Below are 24,461 nucleotides of genomic sequence, written 5' to 3'. Positions count from 1 at the left end.
TAATCTGACCGTTCCTTTCTTTTCAGGCTGGTAGGTGGCTTGCTGTCTCTCAGCCCAGATTACTGCTTTGTCTTGGAGGATGAAGATGGCATCTGTGGCTATGCTCTGGGTACTGTTGATGTGACTCCCTTCATTAAGAAATGCAAACTTGCCTGGATTCCTTTCATGCAGGAGAAGTATAGCAAGCCAAGCAGTGATAAGGAGTTATCAGAGGCCGAGGTTAGTCATGCTCATGTGTGTTGTCTGTCCATATACTTCTGCTTCTTATTGCCTTTATATATGTAGAAACTTTGTTTTCAGAACCTTTCCATTGTCAAGGCCTTCATCCAATAAATATATTTACAAAGTGCAAACTCAAACGTATCTAGAATCAGTTTTTCTGTGTGCTTTAAATTACTTACTTGGTTTTAATTCGTTTTGTTTTTCTTGCTCGCTTTACTGCAGAATTTGTAATTTTTGTTACCTTCCATATTGTCCTGTGAATAGTTATACCCCAGCTATGTACAAAAGCCCCTCTTTGATAAGTGCACAAAATGAGCAAAAATCATTGAACTGAAATGTAATTTTTGTTGTGTGTATTGTAGAAAATCATGTTAAGCTTCCATGAGGAACAAGAAATTATGCCAGAAACATTCCTTGCCAATTTCCCATCACTGATAAAGATTGATATCCACAAAAAGGTGACTGATCCAAGTGTAGCTAAAAGCATGATGGCCTGTCTGCTTTCTTCTCTTAAGGCAAATGGTAAGTGCCTCCTGCTGACTCCTCTAGATACTGGGATATTAAGGGCAGTTACAACAATCTGCATACCTGGCAATTAGGATAGTTTTAGCTTTAAATCTTTCTAACATGAAGTATATGGATAAGTATCAATGTATGGGTTCATGCCCTTCTCCTTTAGCAGATATTTCTTGATTATGTTTGCAGTGCAGTGACAAAACACTGATGCCTATTTTATTGTAGTACACTATTAAGCGGTCCTACCTTTTAAAAAAAATCAGAAATAACATTTGTTCCAGAATTCAGCAGCTAGATCCCATACTTGATAGCTGTTACCAGTATCTTGAGGATTATATCCCTGGATAGCATTCATTTTCCTGGACAGCATTCTTGGAAAGGCACCATGAATGTCCTCACTACCAAACATTATGTAAGAAATTACAAAAGAAAGGTCAGTGATAATTCCTTTGGAACTTTGTACAAAGGGCGATCTATTGGTATTAAAATGTGAACATATATTTAACAGTAGTTCATAATTGAATCATTGCATGTTGCAAACTCACTTTAGCTGCATAACATTGTGAGTAGCTACTTCGATTGCATATTCAGTAGTCTCAAAATTGAAGTTAGTCAAGAAATCATAAACAATAACCCATACTAGGATTTTGAATTAAGAATAGAAAATTGCCAGGTTCTGTGTTATCACTGGATTATTGTGTTTCAGTACGGGAGTGTGGCATATACTGACCATTTTGCTGACTATAGCGAGGGCAGTAATACAGCACTTCTAGATGCCCATAGCAGCCTTGGCCACATATTTGGAACTATTTTATGTGTACTAAACTGCCTTAGAGGGCTGGTGAATCCCCTCATGGTGGAAATCTAGAAAACTGAAATTAATTAATCATGTGTATTTCCCAAACATCCCAGAGACAAGTTCAAAACTGGTTTTGATACTTTTAAACTTTAGTTAAACATTCTAATAGGCATGTCAAAATTATTAGGTATTATTTTTGGACATGCTTTAAATATTTCTTTGAATCTTAGGAAAGCAAATAGTTAATTTTAGATTTCTGTAATGTTGGAAGTGCTGCATCTTTGGCAGTATATTTGACGGGGACCTCAATTTTCTGATTGTACAAAAAAATCCACAAAGTCACCAAAGTTTTTTACCTTTAGTCAGAAATGAACAACAGGTCTTGACCATATGAGAAATATCTATCAATATTTGCTAAGCTCCGGCTTTATTCTGTTAATTAATTTCTTGTTCTGCTTTTTCTTCCAATATTTTCCTCCTTTAGGTTCCCGTGGGGCCTTCTGTGAAGTCAGACCAGATGATAAAAAAATCCTGGAATTTTATAGCAAGTTGGGATGCTTTGAAATAGCTAAAATGGAGGGATTTCCGAAAGATTTTGTTATCCTTGGAAGGAGCTTGTAAGGAGGATTGTCAACATTTCATATACTGTAATCACTGACCTGTTGGAGAGTGGTGAGCCTGAGATTTATCTTATGGTCTGTCCGTGCAAAGGCAGCAGTCAGCTGGCCTGACAGGAATTATATGAAAAATCTCCAATTACTCTCTCTCAGATGCTGCTTAAAACACAAACTGATGTTGGTCATCTTCATTTCCTGGTCTTAAGCCAAGTGCCAAGGAATACTGCATATGATGTAGCCTTGGGAAGAGATCCGCATGAATTCCCAAGGAGTCACTGGTGGCAGTTCATACGCCCACTCCTATATTCAATAGAATGGCTGTTCTCCATTCCCCCTGTTTCATGATGTGAGATATTTCTAGAGGGAAACTGGGTGCCTGTGTTGGCTGACAAGCAAAAGATGAATGTGGACAACTCTGGGCTTTGTTGGCTGTCATGTTTACTGATGGGGGAATGAATGGCCATTGCCTCTAAAGGATATTGGTTAAGCTTTGTGCTTTGTAGGGATAAATTGTGCATTTGTCTGTGGCAAGGTCACTCAGTGGCAGAAGTGTAAATTTCAGTGTGTAAATATATATAAACTTGCTGTATGCTGACACTTTTGTGTTTAATCGTTTTGTAATTATTTTGCTTTCCAAAGCAAAGTGGTATCATTTTGAGACAGCACTTTTAAATAATGTTTAAACAGAGGCTGAAGCCAACTTCACTACTGGCCTTTTCTGTGGTGCCTCATTACTTTCACTAGAAATCCCAATTTGGGAAAAAAGTGCTGATCTAGAAAGGTTGTTCCTTTAGAGGATAAATTCTCAAAAAGGTGGAATTAACACTGTCTCCTACTGGGAGAAAACTGGTCAGAGGACAATCCAGGATGACCACTATTGCCACTGACAACCAGCCCATTGCCCAGCTGCATTGGGAGGGAAGAAGGAGGGAGGACTGTTGGTTGCCGTTCCCCTTTCTCCTGTGGCAAGGAGTCAAATTACAGCAGGGTCTTCAAGTCATGCACATTTGTGACACTTTTTTTGTGGACAAAATAAGCACATTTTACAAATAATTCAAGTAGATGCTTAATTTTAGCATTACTGCCTGTTCCCAACATGTAAAGGTCTTACCAAACTGACATGTGGAACCTGCATGGCTAGGAATTGTAGTAAGGCGGTAGTTGAAGAGTTTTTACTTTTCCATTTAATGCCTTGTTCCCACTAGATAATCAGCCAACGTCACACCTCATTTCTTTCATCTTCTGTATCAACCGTATTTGCTTCTGTTCAAAATATTTCTTTTAAAAAGGATGGAAGTTGAATGAACTTTTTAAAAACTCCTCCCTCTGTGTAAACTTGGAAGGAGGTTTATCTGTTTTCTTCAAATGGCAATTTATTGGCAGTGCAGTTTACAGCCTCCTTTGGGAAGCTGGCGTTTGGCCTTGGTTATAGTTATACTCGCAGGTTGATTTTCTTTCACTGCGCGAACTGTTTTAATAGCAGCGTATTTAAACAGCAAATACATTCACTTGGGGACTGAGACACTGAACTATGATGAAAGATCATGTATAATCCCAATGTGACTGTGTTGAGTCTGTTCTGGCTTTGCATACATACAGAGCACCTGGACACTTCATTTAGTTTTAATTAGATGTCAGAAAGAAAGAAAAAAGTGTATTTACGGCATTATACATTGGGGGGAGGGGGAGAGATCTTGATTTTTCTACTGTTAAGCTGAACTCTTATATAATTATCACTGTTTTAAGTTAGTTGTGTGATGGTCTGGAAAATGTGGGTCAGTCCCTTGCTCTGAGGTTGTAAAGTGAGACATTGACACAGCTTTCAAGGCTATCATGTTTCATTGCATATAATTAGAATACCACTTTCATGACTGTCTTTAGACCTACTGTATCTGTAGCAGAACAACAGACTGTGTAAAATTGTTTTTGGAGACCATGTGAGAAATAGAATAAATTGCAAAGTGAATGTAAAGACATGTCTCTGTATAATGTTGCAAATTGAGGAAAGTGGGAGGAGAAGCTTCATGCTGTGCTTTAGAGCAGTCTACTGATTATATGGCAGAGGTGAGTAGCTTGGCCCTAAGGTATAGCAAATACGCTTCTGAACTGTGTCCATTGTCTATTAAGTGTAAATGTGCTATTCTGTATATGTATTCATGAATTCAAAGGAAGTACAGTACATATAAAAGCGAGGGTAGCCATAATTGACTACAAAGCTAAATTAATATGGATTTTTGGGTTGTAGAAGCTTGTTTTGAAGATGATGAAATTTAAGTTTATATCTAGAAATCATAAAACATATCTAGAAGTAAAGTATTTTAACCCAATTAAAAGCCTATAAAGCTAAAGTAATAGTTCCTCACAACAGACTGTTTTGAAGGAAGGGAGAAGTAGACAGGAAAGCTACATAGGAAACTGAAGCTTACTCTTGCCAGAACATTTATCCTGTAGATTATTGTAGTGTCTGAAAGCTCACACTGCATATTTTAAACCTGTATAATCAACTAGACATGTTATTTTAAAAACATCTTTCTACTAGGTTGTTGGGTATGTGTTCTTTTATCTTTAGCCCACTCTAGAATAAGAATAGTATATAAGGGCATGGAGAATACCATCAATGACTGCTGTACTTATTTGTGGGACTAATGACAGCATACACATATTTTCATGTACACACTGAGAAAAATGACACATGGGTGAGTGCAGTCAAGGGCTTTTGAGCTTCTGATGGCCTTTTCAGAATAACCCTTTTATTGCAGTTACAAAGCAATAAAGGACATGATGAATGCCAGTACCTAGGTCCTCTGTAACACTGGTTTGCTGTAGTTTATTATGTCAAAGTAACTGATCACCATGTAGACATGTTTATGAAGAAAGCTTGGGAACCTTTCCATTTAAGAGGCCATTGTTTATTTCTTGGAGTGGGTTAATTCCCTAATAGGGCTGCTGCTCACAAGAAAACATCTGACATGAAGGTCCTCTTTATCCTAAGAATGCCAGCTGCACACCTCCCTAGTTGTTGTGTGTTAAATCTCATCTTTCTCGCAAGTTTTATATTGAGATTTGTTCTACAGAGAAAACTGCCATTCCTAAACACCAACAGGGACCACTGCTAATCACATGTACGTCGACCTATTGTTAGGTTATGTGAAAGCCAAACTGGTTTGTTCCTTTTTGTTGTTTGTCTTTTCTTCCTCTTTATATTTTTTTATCCCATGTTCCTTATCTTAAATAAAGTCTTCAGCTTGGAACCTGGGAGTGTGTATTAATTTGGGAGTGCCTTTGTCCTGATGTGGCAAGCGGGTTGGATTTGGCCACACTGGAACGTGCTTTCATTATCTCTTGACTAGTCTGCTATTTTGAAATTCATGCTTTTAATCAACAAGCCCCAGGAAAGTTTATTAACATGTCTTCCTATTACATTACTTGTAAACTTGGGTTGAGGGATTTTGAAGAGAACTGCAATTTCTCTGTCCTTCCAATGTGGACATTGTGCCTAATTCTGAAGCTGTAGCAAAACTCAAAACCAATGCTGCTCAAAATAGTGGCTTGTGAACCATTGCTAGTTTGTGCAAGTTTCCAGGAAAGAAGTAGCTGGAGTCAGTGGCCATAAATACATACTGCTTTGTGGCAGATAAAAAAAGAGATGGTTCCTCACACCAGCTTGAGAAACACTGTTGAAAATCTACTTTACTAAAAGGTTTTACATAGTTACTTTGGCTGTAATGCATATGTACACCCATGGGTCTTGCATCACTTCTCAAAGTCATATTTGAAAGTAAAGTATAGATTTTTTTAAAGGCAAAAATAATCTTTAGGCAAGTGGTTCTGGAATAGTCTGCTAAAAAAGTTACACGTTTCTTGCATTTGGGGATAATTCACGATAATTCAAATCTCTTACTGAGCAGCAAGGGAACTGTAGTTTATTGTGGCACGTATTCAAAAATTAAAAAACAGGCTTCTTGAAAATCTGGTTTAGTCAAAAGAATATATACTATTGTATGAAAGGGATAGCCTGTCAGAAAGCAGTGCAGGGATATTAGTGGGAAGCAGTCAAATATCCTTGAGTGAAATGATATGGAAATGTAATACGACTGTTCTCTGCGGTATCTTCCCCCATCAGTTTAAAAGTAGAATGATGATGCTTGGAAAAGAGATGATTTACTAGATATAACTATTCCAGATGTCAGTGGGAGAAATATCTTGCCAGGCTAGACTGAAAGAGAGAGGTGGGGCTACCTGAAATTAAAAGTTTATTCCAGTTTTGAATACATTCAAACCATTTTCCCTGTTTGCTTTTAGTTAATCCCCATGTAAGCCGCCCCGAGTCCCCGTTGGGGAGATGGTGGCGGGGTATAAATAAAGTATTATTATTATTATTATTATTATTATTATCTACATATTACAGTAGAGTCTCACTTATCCAACATTCGCTTATCCAACGTTCTGGATTATCCAACACATTCTGCCTTTTAGTAGTCAATGTTTTTGTAGTCAATCTTTTCAATACATTGTGATGTTTTGGTGCTAAATTTGTCAATACAGTAATTACTACATAACATTGCTGTGTGTTGAACTGCTTTTTCTGACAATTTGTTGTAAAACATGTTTTGGTGTTTAATTTGTAAAATCATAATGTAATTTGATGTTTAATAGGCTTTTTTTCTTAATCCCTCCTTATTATCCAACATATTCGCTTATCCAACGTTCTGCCGGCCCGTTTATGTTGGATAAGTGAGACTATACTGTACCACTCAAGTGGTGGATATCATAATGTAGTGGATCATATCTCACCTTGAGAATGATCACACCGCTGTTTGAGATAATTGCCTAATGCCTATATTTGATGCAGAAGTTGTTTCACTGCAGCCGGATAGAATGTGGGTTCAAGATGGATTAGAACAAGCATGCTATGCAGATTACCTGGAGATGGAAAGCCCCAATGCTTTGTTCTTCAAAACTCTTTGAGACATTTTATCTGACAGAACAGGAAGGAAACTGCCTCACTGAAGAGAGAGGTATGATGTCTGCTGTCTGGGGTAGCTTTGGGATTGCTCCATCCCTAGCACTTTGTGAGTTCCATCGTTTAACATCTGACAGCAGAAAGCAGCTACCAGGAAAACTCATCAGTCTCCCACTGGGATAATAACCCTTTCGTTTTTACTGCACAGAAATAAAATACTACAAATTTGACATGTAGCAAGCAACCCCCAGCCTTTGCCCACAGCTGGGAAATCGACCAGGTCTCACCAAAAGCAACCTTTCTGTGGGAGGCCACCTGATATTTTGGTGAGCTGTGTTAAGCTGTGCCACTGGGCCTGATGAGTTGTTAAAACTTTCCTCTGGATTACTATAAGAAGCCTCATCTCTACAGGAAAATAAGGTTTGTGGTGCTTGGTATCGATAGCCTTCAAAGGAGGCAAGAGCCAGAGCAATGGATCCAGAATGCTTGTAGGCTATGACAGGTGAGAAATCATTACCTTATGTTCATAATTTTAAGGAGGAGTCTTGATGGCCAAAACAGATGGTTGCAATCAGAGATGGGGTTGTTCATAACGGACAGTAAGCCAAGATATTAATGGACTATCCATTTGCAACCACTGTGTTGTTCCACACAGCTCCCAAAAGTTTGATCAGGTCTTTGTCATCTGGAACAGAAACCAGAATTGATTTTGGAAATGAATTACATATCTTCCATTGCAAACTCTTGAGATTAATGTACATTGTGTATCTTAAGACTGAGCTGAAAACATCTGTCATGTATCCAGGAGAGCAGGCTTGCACACTGGGGGCCTCAGGCTTTGAGACTTCAGCTCCCAGAAGCCCTAGCCAGCTTGTCCAATAATCAGAAATTCTGAGAGCTGAAGTCCAAAACACCTGGAGAGCCACAGGCTGTACAGGCCTGCGGTAGAGGCTATCCTGACACAGTGCTATTCAGGGAGGTGGGCCATGGATGGTCCTCCGTCTCTGGCCATTAGCTGTTGGGTCGTTTTCCATGGAAAGAAAGAAAATGGGGCAAGGGAAATGCAGGTTCCTACAAAGATAGTGAAGAAAGCGCTGCCATCTGACACCATGATGTCTTAAGCAACTTGCTTTGCAGATAGGAAAATGGATGTCCCTCCTGATCTTGGACTGTGGGCCCCATTACCTTCTGCACCCTAACATATTAAAAGAGGAGGGCACCCATTCCTTATCATTCATTCCATTTTGTATGAAAGCGGATTCTAATCCATTTAAGTGGAGGAGATATTCCTAATGCCATATAGTACCCCACCAAACTGCAACTACCACAACTATTGTACTGAGTCAGGGCAGTCAAAATACCGTAGTTTCATTTTGGTTGGGAAAATAAAAAACCTAACCAAAATGTGCTCTCACTTAGCGATCCCCTTTGGGTGCACCTGCACCGTAGAATGAATGCAGTTTGACACACTTTAACTACTAGGGATAAATGCTACAGAATCCTAGGACTTGTAGTTTCTCAAGCTTTCGCCCTCTCAGCCCAAGAGTGTGAATACCTCACCAAACTACAGCTCTCAGCATTCCATAAGTTAAAATGGTGTCAAACTGTGTTAATTCCACACTATATATGTATATATGCAGTATAGCCATGTTCCAGAAGCATTCTTCCCTGACGTTTCGCCTGCATCTATGGCAGGCATCCTCAGAGGTAATGAGGCCTGTTGGAAACAAGGCAAGTGGGGCTGATATATCTGGAATGTTCAGGGTGGGGGGGGGACTTGTCTGAGGTAGGTGTGAATGTTTCAATTGACTACCTTGATTAGCACTGAATAGCCTTTCAATGCTAATCCTTTGTTGGGAGGTGTTTGTTGGCCCTGATTCAAAGGACCCCCCCCCCAGGCAGTAAGCAGCCAGACCTTGAAACTGCAAGGCTATTCAATGCTAATCAAGGTGGCCAATTGAAACATTCACGCCTGTCTCAAACAGACAACAGTGCTTTCTCCCACCGTGAACATTCCACAGATATATAAACCCCACTTGCCTAGTTTCCAACACCTCGCAACCTCTGAGGATGCCTGCCTTAGATGCAGGCGAAACGTCAGGAGATGATGCTTCTGGAACATTGCCATACAGTCCGGAAAACTCACAGCAACCCAGTAATTCCAACAAAACATCTAGGCACGTTTCTTTTCAGCTTCTCTTACGCAACTTCGAAAAGCTTGACTACGGAAGGAGCCTCTCAAAACCCTCCCCAGCGTTTCCTATTGGAGAGGCGGTGTCTCCTCCTCCTTCCTCCAAGCAAGGCCCTCCCAAGAGTGGGCGTTTAGGGTGGGCTTAAACCCGGTCGGGAGGCGGCTTAAGCCCTTTCCGGGCCCTCCTCGCTCTTTTGGTGCCAGCATGGCCTCCTTCTTGGACCTGGAGAGCTCGGGGGACGGCGAGGAGGTGTCCGGTTGTGCCAGTCACTTCGCCTTCGGTAGGTGAGGTGTCGTGTTGGGATGGCACTGCTTGGAAAGGGGTCTTGCGGGTGGTGGCAGGGTTTGGGGATGGGGAAAAGGGGGCTTTGGGACGGGGAAAGGCGCCTTGGAGAGGGCTGGGAGGACAGGCGCAGGGCTGGAGGTGGGAGCGTCCTATCCGTTGCTTCGGGGAAATAGGGAGAAAGCCACGCCACGTGGGACTCCCCTTCGAATTTCTCAATTTCCTGCCTGAGCCACCAAACCAGACCTGCTTCCCACGTGGTTGGGATCCATCTCCCCACACCAAAGCTCTTTCCACGAGGTTTGGCTCTATGCTGAGGCTACCAAACCAGACCCGTTTCCACGTGGCTTGGCTTTCCTCCAGGAGAAAACTTCCACTTTCTTTTCAAAGCGCAAACTTCCTTGCGCACAAGTCACATTTCCATCATCAAACTGAAATGCAGCGAGGACCTACATTCTCCCTGGTTACTTTTGGAGTCTTAGCCAGAGCCGGAAACGGGGAAATCCTCTTTTAACCCCCATCCCTTTGTAAAGTAAATGTAAAACATGGATAATGATGAACTACAACTCCCAGATCCGAGGTCAATCGCCCCCAAACTAGGCCTGTGTGCACAGTTGGTCATGTTGGGCTTGTGTGCCAAGTTTGGACCAGATCTAGCATCAGCTGGGTTCAGTGCTTTTTGAATGCAGGTGAACTACACCTCCCAAAATCAAGGTCCATTTTCCTAAACTGCAGTAGGTTCAGTTGGTCATGGGACTTCTCTGTGCCAAGTTTGGTCCCAGTCCATTGTTAGTTGGGTTAACAGTGCTCTCGGGATGTAGGTGAAGTACAACTCCTGTAAATCATGGTGGATTCTCCCCAAACCTCTTGTTCGGTTCCTGATCAATTCCTCTGTTAATTGTGTGCCATAGGAAAGGGTAGGAAAGGGTTAAAGTAGAGGCAGTGGGCGGCATCATGCAAATGAAGGAACCCTGGGATGTCAATTCTGGAGGAAAAACAGAACATCTAGGATGAAATTTTCCCAGGATGAAAGCCTTCTCTTGGGTGGGGGGCAGAATAGTGTTTGTGGAGGACACTGGCAGGGTTTGGCCTACATGTTCATGGCGCTCACTCTAACCTGCATGTCAGTGGAGGGAAGGCCATTGGTGTCTCCTGCTCAGTGGGAACTATAGCTGTTTGTGGAGGCGGGAGGATGTCTGTGTAAGTGGACACCTGCCACAAACACATTTTTCACTTTTATTATGTGTATAGATAGACGATAGATGTAAATCAAAAGCACGTGGAGAACATAGTTTATGGTTACTCAGGATTTTTCCTATGGTGGCCAAAGCTTGGGAAAAGTTGCTCTTCTGTAATGCAGCTTCTGATATTACACAAACTGGGGGATCCTGGAAGTTGTAGCCCTCCAAAAAAACTTTTACCGAACTCCACCAGTCTGCTGTTGTTTACACTGGATTTGTGGGAAGGTTCTTTTGCCTGTCTGAGGATCCTGCAAAATGGGACCATGCTGAGCTGGGACATAGCTGCTCCTGCAGTAGCAAAGAATGTCCCTAATAGTGTCAGTGAGGAGACAATTTGTTTGGTGTCCCACAGAAGTCTTGTAGTTTTGCTTTTGAGGCTTGATTAGCAAATGTAACATACATTTCAGGTTGTTTGTTTTTTTTTCTTATTTTTAGGATGCGAGCTGAACAGCACTACCCGATCCTTCACTTTTCAAGTGAACGAAGAGGATGACTCTGACCATTCTCTAGTTCTGAGTACGGTAAGAGAGGTCCCGACCTGAGGAGAGGATACTAGCACATCACAGCCTTGTCATAACACTTTATCATGATAGTTGCAAGCAACTGAAACTTCTGATGGAGAAGAAATTAATAATTTCAGCTGTTCCCATCCAGTCTTGTTTCTGTGTTAGCTGCAGAGAAGGAAGATACCTTTTCTGACTACTATGGAAAACACAGAGCTAACCAAGTTGAGACTGATCACTCTGTCCTTTGCCTGCCTACTTTTAACTAGTCCACCAAGAGGTTAAATGACTCCTCACAACCTCTGAGGATGCCTGCCATAGATGTGGGTGAAACATCAGGAGAGAATACTTCTGGAACATGGCCATACAGCCCAGAAAATACACAACAACCCGGTTAAAAGACTCCCATTTTTATGCAGGCCAGAGTCCCCTTTTTCCATAAGTACTGGTCTCATAGCAAACTAGTAAAAATGTATGCTTATATTATAAAGCACTAAAAAGATGGCTGCTTTGTTCAGACGACTGCTTTTTTCTAGTTTGTCATCCAAAAGGAGTCTATGATTACACATTACAAAGTAGACACTTGAAATCTAACCTTCAGAAAATTCTGTGGTTCTCTGCTTTTCCTTTTAGGTAACTGAGGCTGACTTGGGTCAGGGTTGTACATCCTTACTTTTGTAGACAAGGGGTATGATCATTGAGTTATTTCCCCAAGGCTAACATTAAGATTAGGGGGTAGCAGATCCGAGTGTAGGGATTTTTCCGTTGGTATCTGGCATTGTGAGAATAAAAGATGGGCTTAGAGGAGGCCTAGGCAAACTTCAGCCCACCAGGTGTTTTGGACCTCAACTCCCAGAAATCCCAGGCAGCTTGCCGGCTATTAGGAATTGTGGGAGTTGAAGTCCAAAACACCTGGAGGTCCGAAGTTTGCCCATGCCTGGCTTAGAGGCTTTTGGTCTGACCTAGCATTAAATGAACAGATACTCTCCTCCCTTCATAATACTCACATTTGCTCCAGAGCATCCCCCAGTAGTCCAAAGCCCATTTTGAATGAGGAATCCTGCTAGGAACCATCCTTTTCCTTCTCCTACTAGTACTGATTGATAGGAGATCTTAGTATCTCACCCTAAGGTTGTCTAGCCCAGGCATGGGCAAACTTCGGCCCTCCACATGTTTTGGACCTCAACTCCCAGAAATCCCAGGCAGCTTGCCGGCTATTAGGAATTGTGGGAGTTGAAGTCCAAAATACCTGGAGGGACAAAGTTTGCTCATGTCTGCTGTAGCCTCATGCTATTGTTTGGCAAATGGGGGCTATTTCAACTTTTTTCCCCTTTGTCTCCTATTTTTAAGGTTTGCCTGACAGCAAGTGCCAAAGATGAATGCAATATTGTGGAGCTTGTGGGACGTGACTACCAGAACAAGGAGATTATTGTGCCGGTGGCCAACCTGAAATCGTCGTGTCTTCCCATGGTAAAATGATCTACTTGGGTTATGGTGCCTTGAATAGAATGAATGTATAGTAGCTATAAGGGGTTGATCTAAGAGAGTTGATGGGTAGCCCAGAAAGGGCAAAATGTATTGGCTTGAATTTGTAGGTCTGTTCCTTTGATGAGCACTGTTCTGTCATATGTGCAGCAGAATTTTGTACAGATTTTTTGGAGTCATGAGGCTTTCCCTCTTCCATGGGTTCTATCCAATAAATTTTTAATAATGCATTCTGGACGCATCTCCCTTTATGAACTAGTTAGAGCGTTAAGATCTGCCAGTGAGGTCCTGCTCTCGGTCCCACCGCCTTCGCAGGTGCGACTGGTGACGAGAGAGAGGGCCTTCTTGGTGGTGGCTTCTGGGCTGTGGAACTCCCTCCCCAGCGAGATTAGATCGGCCTCCTCCCTCCTGGCATTCATGAAACAGCTCAAAACTTGGCTGTGTAAGCAGGCATTTGACAAATTACACCAAAATGCAAGCAGCTAAAGGAAACTATGGAATTGATGCAATCTTTAAATGTCTTAATGTTTTAATGTTCTGTAGTTATGCTGATGGTTTTATAGTTTTTAATGATTTATGGCTATATGTGATTGCTTTTAGACTTGTAATGTTCTTTTTATATGGACGTGAGGCATTGAAGCTTTGCCATTTTCTATGTTGTGAACCGCTTTGAGGCTCTCCAGGGGTGAGAAAAGCGGTATATAAATAAATGTAATAAATACCTGTAGATTCAATTCAATCTACAGCTGACTGCTTTAATCCATTCAGATTGGCAGGTTTGAGGCAATATTTGATCTGCAGCAGGTTATACTGATCTGGCTTGCAAGTGAACAGTCAATGCCACTTCCTTGTTTTATTGTACTGAGAGAATTTCACAACCTGGACAAAGGTCAGGGCAGGTCCATTACACTCTGTAACAAAATTTGAAAAAATTCTGTTCCTGGTTTGAAAGTTATTCCTATTTAATTGTAAGTAGTTGTTATGCTCCAGAAACTTCTGTTTTTGTAGCTGCCACAAACTATATTGAATTGGTTGACTCGATGAAATATTCATTGAAAAACTATAACAAAATGTGCCACATTTTTATGATAGAATCAATTAGGAAATTACATTTATAACCCAGGCACAAAAATGGTGTCACATAGTGTTATGATCTGGAAAGAAGAAAGCCAGGGATCTTGATGATTTAAATGACAATTCATCCACCATGACATGTACGCTGACCTTTTTCTGCAGGTGAGTTTGCACAACTTTGAGCTCGAGCCTCCAGTGACATTTCGCCTGCGCTCAGGATCTGGGCCTGTTCACCTTTCAGGACGACACCAAATCTGTAAGAACTTCTGAATGTTAACTCTTGAGATCAAGGGACAGATTTGCTGTGGATACAAAGGGATGTGAAAGAAGGAGAGATTTTTACTTAAAGAACAAGCATATGGAATATTAAGGAATTTATCCATATAATCTTTGGCATCTGATCTTTGATTTTCTTGATGCCTATATTTTCTTCATAGTTTATACATAGTAGAAGTGGGCAGTTGCCAAAGGTTAGGGGGCACATTGCCTCCCACCCTAATACCTTGAAGTACTGTGTTTCCCTTGCAAAAAAGTCATATTATTTTATACACTAATATCGCTGCATACCTCCTAGAGCAATGGTTCCCAATCCTTTTTTGACCAGGGCCCACTCTCCCAACATTAGTACCAAAAGGATTACGAATCAGTTTTTGGTCAACTTTTGATTCAGTTTGGTTATTTGGGCTGCTGATTCAGAAAATTGCATTTGATAGATCACATCAGCTCTAGTTTCTGATACAGAACATATGCCATCTGGTGGTTGCCATCTGGTTACCCACAGAAAACTATATTCAATAATCTAGAGTTGATGTGGTCTATTGAATGCAATGGCCAGCTCTGCGAAAAGGAGCGGAAATTAATTAAAGAGGAAGGAGGATCACAGACCGGATTTTTATTTTTGTGACCTACTGCTGGACTGCAGCCCACAGGTTGAGAACCACTGTCCTGGAGGGCAAAGGGGGTACTTGACCACATTTCCCGATTCCCAGTTGGCTTAGGAGAGGTCTTTTAGGGCAGGAAGTGATCCAGAAGTAACTTCCTGGTCATTTCCTGATTGTTTGTTTTTTAAACCCTCTCAAGGCTATTAGACTAGGGATGCCAAAAAGTAGCAAAATTGCTCCTCAGGTTCATGATTGGGAATTGAAGGTTTTTTAACTCAAGGGTTTCCTAAAAAGCACATGCAGAATGTGCTTTGCCCATTATTAGGCTTGCTCATCTTTTTAAAAAAAAATTATTGAATTTTATATTCATAATCCTAACAGGAGTACTTCCCTTTCTTTAACATTTGCCTTCCAAATTATCCTATATTTCCCTCCCCCCCTCACCCTCCTTGTGGCTGGACCTGCAAGATTAGTAGAAACATACTGTGGTTGAGGAGGGAGGGCTATTAGGCTTGCTTATCTGTATTACAAGAACACCTATATTACAGGTGTTCATAGGGGGAGAAGGACAGTCTGTAGAGATCGCATTGACGGCAATAAGGCAAGAGAGCTGGGGAATGCTGTGCTGACATGTTTTGCTAAAGATGGGTCCTCTACTACTTCATAAAAAGAAGATAGGCTGGTAGCAAAAATAAGCAGAACTTTGTGTTTCTCAGTTCACAGAAGGGATCTCTCCGAGTTCAGTGAGGAAGAAGAGCTTAGTGAAGAAGATGAATCAGTTGAAGAAGAGGAAGAACTCTCTCCTATCAAACCAGCAAAGAAGCAACGGTCATCATAATTTGGAGGTATATGTTGCTAGAGGGCATATGTTTCACAGTTCTTACCAAGCCCCCGGTGGAACAATGGATTAAACACTTGTGCCAGCAGTTGGCGGTTTGAATCCAGTGAGAGCAAGTGAGCTCCCTCTGTCAGCTCCAGCTCCCCATGCGGAGACATGAGAGAAGCTTCCTACAAGGATGGTAAAATATTAAATATCCAGGCATCCCCTGGGCAGCGTCCTTGCAGATGGCCAATTCTCTCACACCAGAAGCGACTTTTAGTTTGTCAAGTTGCTCCTGACACAAAAAAAGGCCAATGTTACTGAAGTTTCCAAATATGAAGCTATCCTTTTTAAACAAACTGCCAGCACAAGATGGCAATATTTGATGGGTTGAGGATCATACACTTCTCTTGATACTGTTGGACTGTAATGCCCAACAGTCCTCGGCAGCATAACCAATAGTGAAGAATGCTGAGAATTGCAGTCCAATAATACTGGAGAGCCACATGATTCTCACTTTGAGATACCTCTCCTACTTTGGACCTCAGTATTTACAGTTTTAGCCTTTCTTGGTGGATACCATTGAGTTGAACTTGCTACAGTAAATAGCGTAACCAATTGTACAGTCATTAAGCTATGTGTGTGTGATGGTGTAGAGAGGCAGAACTTTGGGTCTGCTCTACCTCACCGCCTTGTTGTTTTGCTTTCAAAAACAGCCTTGTTTCCAAGCTCCGTATTGATACTGCCTTCTTATTGGATATTTTACTTTTTTTCCTGCAGATTTTATTAATCCTGAAGTGAGGTTTTACTCTTCTCCAACTGAATTTCTTGAACTGTTTGTACATGTTTTCTGCCTGGAGATGATGGAAATGAAGCTGTGCTGTTGATTTTGTGAGGAAAGCTGCAGTTTATGGAACCACCACTGAGTGGCATACTCAGTTCAAGAACACCGTTCCCTTCCTGCCGCTAATCAGATGGAGAATGCTGGAGGGTTTACATTTTTGATGGACTTTATTTTCTTACTGCGTTCTCCTACATAATAAAGGTGTTTAAAGTTTGAATTTTTAAAAGCATCTTAAAATGTGTATAACTACAGAGAATAAAGATTATGTTTATTAAGACTTGCTTTTCCCATTTGAGTCACATTATTTTATTACATAGAGCTTATTGTCATAGGCTATGAATGACAAATTCTGTATTTTGGATTGTGACCTTAATTGTTTTGCACTTTTTGGAAAAAACATGACTTAGTCCCCTTCCACACAGCTGTATAAAATCCCACATCTGCTTTGAACTGGATTATATGGCAGTGTGGACTCAGATAACCCAGTTCAAAGCAGATATTGTGGATTATCTGCCTTGATATTCTGGGTTATATGGCTGTGTGGAAGGGCCCTAACTGTTTGAGTTAACCTTTGCACTGACCTGATTTGCAATTTGTTCAATAGGTTTGTTGATACAGCGCACTAGACTGGACAGAAAATTCATATAATGCATAGTAAATTAATAAACTAAGTTAGTTGTTCACACAGTTATATTCCAGTTTTTTCACACAGTTTCCAGCTTGAAGTAGCTTGAGAGAGTTCAGGCCACTTGGTAAAAGATACTACACTCAATAAGCAAATGAGCTCTAGTGAGGAATTAAGGAGATTACCTTTTAATCTCTGATGTTTTAGACTGCAAGATCTAAATTTTAGAGACTGCTATAAAGGTTTATCCATATTTACATCTACATTCCTCCTTATTAATACTGTAGCTGATTTGAATAAGGCAAGTCCCTAAGGAAAGGTTTTCCACACTATAAGATTATAGCAGTTCAATGTCATGTTAAATGCTGTGTCTACGTTCTGCGGACACTTAGGAATAACAATTTTAATGAGATTTTACATTTCCTCCCCAATTTGCACTAGCATCTCTCCAAACTACAAACCCCAAAATTTCATAGGTTGTAACCTGGCATTTTAGAGAGGTATAACTGTGTAACGTGAAGGACTACTAAATATTATGAAAGTTGTATTGGGAGAAGAAAAAACCTAAAGTCGCCAGATCCTGTCTTGTCTTGGAAGCTATGCATGGTCGACCATGGTGTGTACTTGGCTGGTAGTCTGCCAATGAATATCCAGTGCACTAGGCTTATTTCAAAGGAACTGGCTAAACTACTACTTGCTATTTGCTATTCGTTGCCTTAGAAAACCCTGTAGAATTAATGGATTCACCATGAATGGTATAAATCATATCTATTAAATAAGTCAACAGGCAACTTTACTTATTTAATAGATACGATGTATACCATTTTCCAATGGCTGGGATGCAAACGTGAAGGTCCAGCTCATCTATTCAAAAAGCTCTGTCCATACCAGTTATTGAAAAGGAAAGTATTACCTGCTGGTAGAAGGACAAAAGAAGAGACGGTAGCTTTCCTTAGAAGAGAGTTCCATAGCCTGAGCGCTGCCACTAAGAAGGCCATCCCTTGCATCCTTGTCCTTTCCAAACATGCTCTTTCGGTTCTTGAAACCTGGGCAAAATTGGAACATGCCCACAATCTCTCACCATTGTTTAGGGCAGCCAAGGGATGTAGTCCCAACTTCTGGAACTCCGTATTTGCTTGACATTGGAATATTCCCATGTCTCTCCCCTTCATAGTAATTGTGCCAGCTTACACACTCTTAATGTGTACTCCTTCCTTCATATGGGGGGGGGGAGACTTTTTGCTTTAAGGACTAAAAGAAACCTCTTGCTCCATTTTTTGTGTCAAGATTCATTTCTGGGAGTGGCGGAAGCATCTGGCATGCTGAAGTAATGGGGAGTCTGGCGAGGCAACGTCCTTGCAGTCGGCCAATTCTCTCAAACCAGAAACAACTTGCGGTTTCTCAAGTCATTCCTGACACACACATTTAAAAAAGCATATGCAAAGGATATTTTTCTCAGTCCCAAACTCGCTAAACGTTCAGCACCTTTGTGAGAAAACAAAGCCCCAGTGATGCCACAAGATGGCAGTCTTAGCAACACAATATGTGCATTCAGATTACCTGTTTCTATTGTGACCCTATGAATTTCTCATAGAATTTTCTTAGGCAGCATTTCATTCCTCTGAAATATAGCCCATAGTGCTTAATATTCATTGTCAGTAATTCATCTAACCAGGACTGACCCTGCTTGGCTTCCAACATAGATATAATCTGGTGCCTTTGGGGTATTTAGGTTGATGGGTTAGCAGCCTTCATATAGCCCTACTTTTGGTGGCTTTGGTTTCGGGGGAGGAATATCATTCACACATGTACTTAGATTCTTGAAGTGGTCCTCTAAGTTGTGAGTGAGAGATATATATATGACAGAGAAAGGCACATTATGCAGTTCTACTGGGGAATAATAAAAGTGGCACAGCACTGTTGCTGCAGTCTGAGCAGAGTTAAGTTGCCTTGAATGAAACTGGGAGAAATGATTTACTGGCTCTTTTCAAATCCATTGGATTGAGACGTTGTCATACAAGTGGGTCTGAAAAATGCTGCTGAGCTGAATGGATAGGACTTTTGGGCATATCTTATATCAATGGAAGTCCTACATTAAAGTTAGAGAATGGCCTTACAAAGATGAGGCCCAAGAAGGCATCCTCAACCATAACCTCTTTTCAAGAGTATCCTGTTTCCAGTGTTTTAAAAGAGATTCAGTAATAATACAGAACACTAAACTGTAGTGCCTTTTTGTCCTGTTTTGAGTGGTGATCTGCTCAGCAGGAGGGGTATGGCCTTCATCTGTATAACTAGTTTAACAAGTGCGGTCAGCCTTCTGTATTCCTGGGTTCTGCATCCATGGATTCAATATTGGGGAAATATCCAAAAAGTAAATCCTTATTTTGCTATGTGGCAAACACATTGCTGATGTGTAGGCATATTTTATATTTCATAGATCTTCAGGCTTCAGGCTAAGATGGAGCACACTAGAGTTCTGGAGGCAGCCCAATTCTAAGTTTCTCCAGAGATCTGAAAAGCCATAGGAAGTTTGGCTGAATGACAACAGAGTGTGGCCAAGAATGCAGAAGCTATTAACAAGGAAGTACCTGTATGCACAACAAGGTAAGAGATGCTGTGGTAGTTTGCTTCTGCCTGAGTCTGCTGGGAAGAGTAAGATTCTGCCACTTGGACTCCTCTCCCTCAGCTGAATTAATTAATTGAAAACTAATTTTACTCTTTGAACTGAGTTTGCAGGAACTGAAGCAAGCAGAGGGCTAAAAGAGAAAATGGTAGGCGGAAACAGTTGAACATTTTTTAAAAAACAGTTTAAAAATGGGATGACCAAGCATTAATCAGGAGTGTTCCTGCTAAATCTAATCAGTTGGAGGGTCTGCAGGGTAATATGGGGTGCGGAAGTCTGTGAAAGAGTATGTAAGCCCCACAAAGGGTTTTGTGGCAATTAAAACATCCGGAGTATGAGGCCAATTTGGAATTGGGGGGGCGGGGGGATGAAGAAGATACCAAGCTCACTAGGGATGCCAAAGACCACAGAGGCATGCAAAAGACAATTCCCACTTCCTATATAAAGGGAGCCTCCAGTGGCACAGTGGATTAAACCGCTGATCTGCAGAACTTGCTGACCGAAAGGTTGACAGTTCGAATCTGGGGAGCAGTGTGAGCTCCCACTGTTAGCCCCAGCTTCGGCCAACCTAGCAGTTTGAAAACATGCAAATGTGAGTAGATCAATAGGTACCACTTCTGTGGGAAGGTAACGGCACTCCATGCAGTCATGCTGGCCATGTGACCTAGGAGGTGTCTACAGACAACGCCGGCTGTTCGGCATAGAAATGGAGATGAGCACCATTCCACAGAGTCAGACACAACTAGACTTAATGTCAGGGAAAAAACCTTTACCTTTATATAAATGGTACCACCAAAAAATTAATATTTTTTCTTTTCATATGCTGACCAGTGTCACGACCCAGGCTGCAGAGCACCAATAACCATACACAGAGGCCAGAATCTATCTAATATCTTTATTGTAGGAATATATAAAGTTAATAAAAACAAGTGTAGAAAATAGTCCAGAATTAGACCTTCCAGGAAAGGTCAGAATTAGTCCAAAAAAGCAATGTCCAATAAGAAATATTAAGGTCCAAAGTTGTAATCCAATAACCGAAACACTCACTTTGCCAAGCAAAGTGAGGGGAGATGACAAGGTCCTTTAGTCCATGAAACTTGAGCGAGGCTAGGAAATAACTTGATACTTGAAACAAGGCTTGAACGTGGAACAAGGTAACTAAGAACAAGAACAAGGTCCGTGGAATAACTTGATAAATCCGTGGAACAAGGCAAGGATTGATCCTGGGAAACAAGGCAAAGTCCGTAGATAAACAAAGGCTGGGAAGCAAGGCGAAGGCTGGATAGCAAGGCAAGGCTTGAGCAGGAGCGAGGCTTGAACCGGAGCGCGCTGTCCAGACACAACTCGCTCCGTAGGCTGACGAATTGACTCCGCGAAGTTACTACGCGGGTAAAACACCTAAATAGAGTCTAGCTTCCCGCCGAAGCAGTTCTCTGGGAATCAGAACCGAAAGCTAACTCTGAGACCAGATGTGAGACTCCCCAAAGATTCTCACGAGAAGCAGTCTTAATTGGCCACATTCTTAGCTGCAATCCTCGCACTCCTGCGCGAAGCTGAATCCAAACTTCTCTGTTGTTTACAAAACTCCCGGCGCAAGAATACGGGAGAAGTAGGCTCTGGGCTTGTTTGACATACTTCTGGGAGACAACTTTCTTGCAGGTGCAAGGTTCCCAGATCTGCCTGGGAAAGATCTGGCTGAGAGGAATCCAGTTCAGACTGGGAAGGTAAAAAACCCAAGTTTTCATCTTCATCAGGAATTACAATGTCCTGAGCAGGACTACAAGGCCCATGGGTCATCACACTATCCCCCTCCTCAAGGCCCCTCCCAAACTGGGGCCCTCTCCCCGAGGCGCGAGGTCGCGGTTTGGTGGGATAGGTCTGATGAAAGCGACGGGTTAGATCAGGAGCATGGACTGTGGAGGCGTCTTCCCAGGAGCGTTCCTCAGGGCCAAAACCCACCCAGTCAATGAGATATTGTAAGCGGCGGCGGTGAAAGCGAGAATCCAAAATGTCCTCAACCTCGAACTCCTCCTCCCCATTCATCAAAACAGGAGGGGGGGCCGGTTGGTCTGTATCAGGACGCACACCATCCGCCGGAAGGAGCAGGGAACGGTGAAACACTGGGTGAATGCGCATTGAACGCGGAAGTTGGAGTTTGAAAGTCACGGGGTTTAATTGCGCCACCACTGGATAGGGGCCAATGAAACGGGCATCTAACTTCCGGCAAGGGCGGTGGGAGGGCAGAAAGCGAGTGGACAGGAAAACCCGATCTCCTACCTTGATTTCGGGGCCCGGCTGGCGATGTTTGTCAGCGTGGCGTTTATAGTCCTCCTTGGCTTGGTCCAGTTGCTGGAGCAAAAGTTGTTGCACCGCTGTGAGTTCCTGCAGCCAATCCTCTGCTGCGGGAACCTCTGAAGTTTCAATGACAGGGGGAAAGAAACGTGGATGGAAGCCGTAGTTTGCAAAGAACGGCGTTTCTTTTGTAGAAGCTTGAACTCCATTGTTGTAGGCAAACTCAGACAGTGGTAACAGAGAAGCCCAATTGTCCTGTTGATAGTTTACATAACAGCGAAGATACTGCTCCAAAGTGGCATTGGTGCGCTCCGTTTGCCCATCTGTTTGGGGATGATGAGCTGAAGATAAGCGAGAGTCTATGCCCAATAGTTTTTGTAGTGCCTTCCAAAAACGAGAGGTGAATTGAGATCCACGGTCTGTGACTAAACTCTTGGGCAATCCATGTAGTCTGAAGACATGTTGAAGAAATAGATCCGCAGTTTCCTTGGCCGTGGGGAGGCCTTCGCAGGGAATGAAATGGGCTAACTTGGTGAATAGGTCCACCACCACTAAGATCGTGGTGAATCCACAGGAAGGTGGTAGGTCAGTGATGAAATCCGCGGAAATTATTTCCCATGGGCGAGATGGGGTAGGAAGGGGGTGTAAAAGCCCTGAGGGCTTCTCCCTTCGTATCTTGGAGCGCTGGCATACTGGGCAGGTGTTGACATATTTTTCCACATCCTTGCGGATCTTGGGCCACCAAAAATCCCTTAGGATCAAATGCATAGTTTTAAATAGTCCGAAGTGTCCTGCTGGTTTGCAGTCATGACACAGACGAAGCGCTTTTTCCCTGCCCGGTCCGGGTGGGATATAGACATGATTTCTATAGCAGAGCAGCCCATCTTTAAGCGAAAAGGGAAAATGCAGACCTTGGCGAAGTTGGTCCTGCGCCCAGGCATCTGCTTGCTGACTAGCCCTGATTTCTTGAGCACAGATGGGTCCTGGAGTAGGGGAAGTTGAACCAATGGGAATGGATTTGGTGTTCCCCACCGTGAGCGTGGCAAAGTTCTCAGGTTGTAGCAGTTGGGATTCAAAGGTCTCCTTGCGTCCTGCAGCGTATTCCGGTTTACGTGACAGGGCGTCTGCTTGCTTGGTTTGGGCTGGGGTCACATAATGGATCTGGAAGTTGAAACGTTCAAAGAATAAAGCCCAACGTTGCTGCCTCTGATTTAGTTTGCGGGCAGTTCTTAGATGTTCTAGATTACGATGATCAGTGTGGACTTCAATGGGAAATTTGGCCCCTTCTAGCCAATGTCTCCAAGTTTCAAAGGCTGCCTTTATGGCCAGTAGTTCTTTTTCCCAAATGGTGTAATTCCTCTCTGGTGTGGTTAGTTGACGAGAATAAAAGGCACAGGGGTGGAGGTGATCTCCCACCGGTTGTAAGAGTACAGCCCCAATTGCCACATCAGAGGCGTCCGCTTGCACCACAAAAGGGGTTCCAGGATTTGGGTGCTGTAGAATTGGCTGGGAGGTGAATAGTTTCTTTAGTTGCTGGAACCCTTTCTCTGCTTGATCAGTCCAGCGGAAAGGCTGCTTTCCACGGATGCAGCTAGTGATGGGGTCGGACCAGCGGGCAAAATCTGGAATGAACTTGCGGTAGTAGTTCGCGAACCCCAAGAAACGCTGCACCTCTTTCTTGTTAGTTGGCGCCCGCCATTCCAATACTGCTGAAACTTTGGCTGGATCCATGGAAAGCCCTAGAGGCGAGATGCGGTAACCGAGGAAATCTACCTCTTGTAGATCAAAAGCGCATTTTTCCAGCTTGGCATAAAGTCCATGATCCCGCAATCGTTGTAACACCATTTTGACGTGGTTCTCATGTTCTGATTGTGATCTGGAAAACACCAAAAAATCGTCCAGGTAGATTATCAAGAACCTGTCTAGATAGTCCTGAAAAATGTCATTGACAAAATGCTGGAACGTTGCGGGGGCTCCGCATAAACCGAAATTCATAACTCGGGACTCAAATAATCCGAATTTGGTCTGGAAGGCGGTCTTCCACTCGTCCCCTTCCCTGATGCGAACTAAGTTGTAAGCCCCCCGAAGATCCAGCTTGGTGTAAACCTTGGCTCCTCGAAGCCGATCCAGTAGATCCGAGATTAAAGGCAGGGGATAGCTGTTCCGCTTGGTGATATTGTTCAATGCTCTGTAGTCCACCACCAAGCGTAGTTCCCCTGACTTCTTCTTCACAAACATCACTGGGGAGGCGGCTGGGGATTGAGAGGGTCTGATGAATCCCTTGCGAAGGTTTGTCTCTAGGAATTCCCTGAGAGCTTCTTGCTCTGGTTCAGTCAGGGAGTAGAGATGCCCTCGCGGGATCGGGGCCCCCTCCACCAAGTCAATGGCACAGTCATAAGGTCTATGTGGGGGTAATTTTTCGGCTTCTTTCTCATTGAATACATCCCAATACTCGGAGTACTTCTTTGGCAAGGTGATGATG

At 42.6% G+C, this 24,461-nt stretch overlaps 2 protein-coding genes across 2 annotated transcripts in view; both read left to right on the top strand.

The window, feature by feature from the left end:
- Nucleotides 1–5,405, top strand: part of oga (O-GlcNAcase) — a 29,224-nt gene extending 23,819 nt beyond the window's left edge. Inside the window, exons 14-16 of the mRNA XM_003224239.4 lie at nt 27–219; nt 585–744; nt 2,022–5,405. Coding sequence (XP_003224287.1) covers nt 27–219; nt 585–744; nt 2,022–2,158 — 490 coding nt within the window. The 3' untranslated portion in view covers nt 2,159–5,405. The remainder of the gene's footprint in view (nt 1–26; nt 220–584; nt 745–2,021) is intronic.
- Nucleotides 5,406–9,429: 4,024 nt separating this feature from the next.
- On the top strand, nt 9,430–16,716 carry npm3 (nucleophosmin/nucleoplasmin 3). The gene is made up of 6 exons (XM_003224224.4): nt 9,430–9,589; nt 11,268–11,353; nt 12,686–12,805; nt 14,057–14,150; nt 15,492–15,620; nt 16,376–16,716. The coding sequence occupies exons 1-5, from the start codon at nt 9,514–9,516 to the stop codon at nt 15,611–15,613; spliced, it is 498 nt and encodes a 165-aa protein (XP_003224272.1). The 5' UTR covers nt 9,430–9,513; the 3' UTR covers nt 15,614–15,620; nt 16,376–16,716.
- The last annotated feature ends 7,745 nt before the right edge of the window (nt 16,717–24,461 follow it).

This window comes from Anolis carolinensis, chromosome 3, assembly GCF_035594765.1.
Source record: "Anolis carolinensis isolate JA03-04 chromosome 3, rAnoCar3.1.pri, whole genome shotgun sequence".
In the NCBI taxonomy this organism is placed as follows: Eukaryota; Metazoa; Chordata; class Lepidosauria; order Squamata; family Dactyloidae; genus Anolis; species Anolis carolinensis.
The sequence above is the reverse complement of the archived record's forward strand: the minus strand, read 5'-3'. Positions and strand labels throughout refer to the sequence as shown.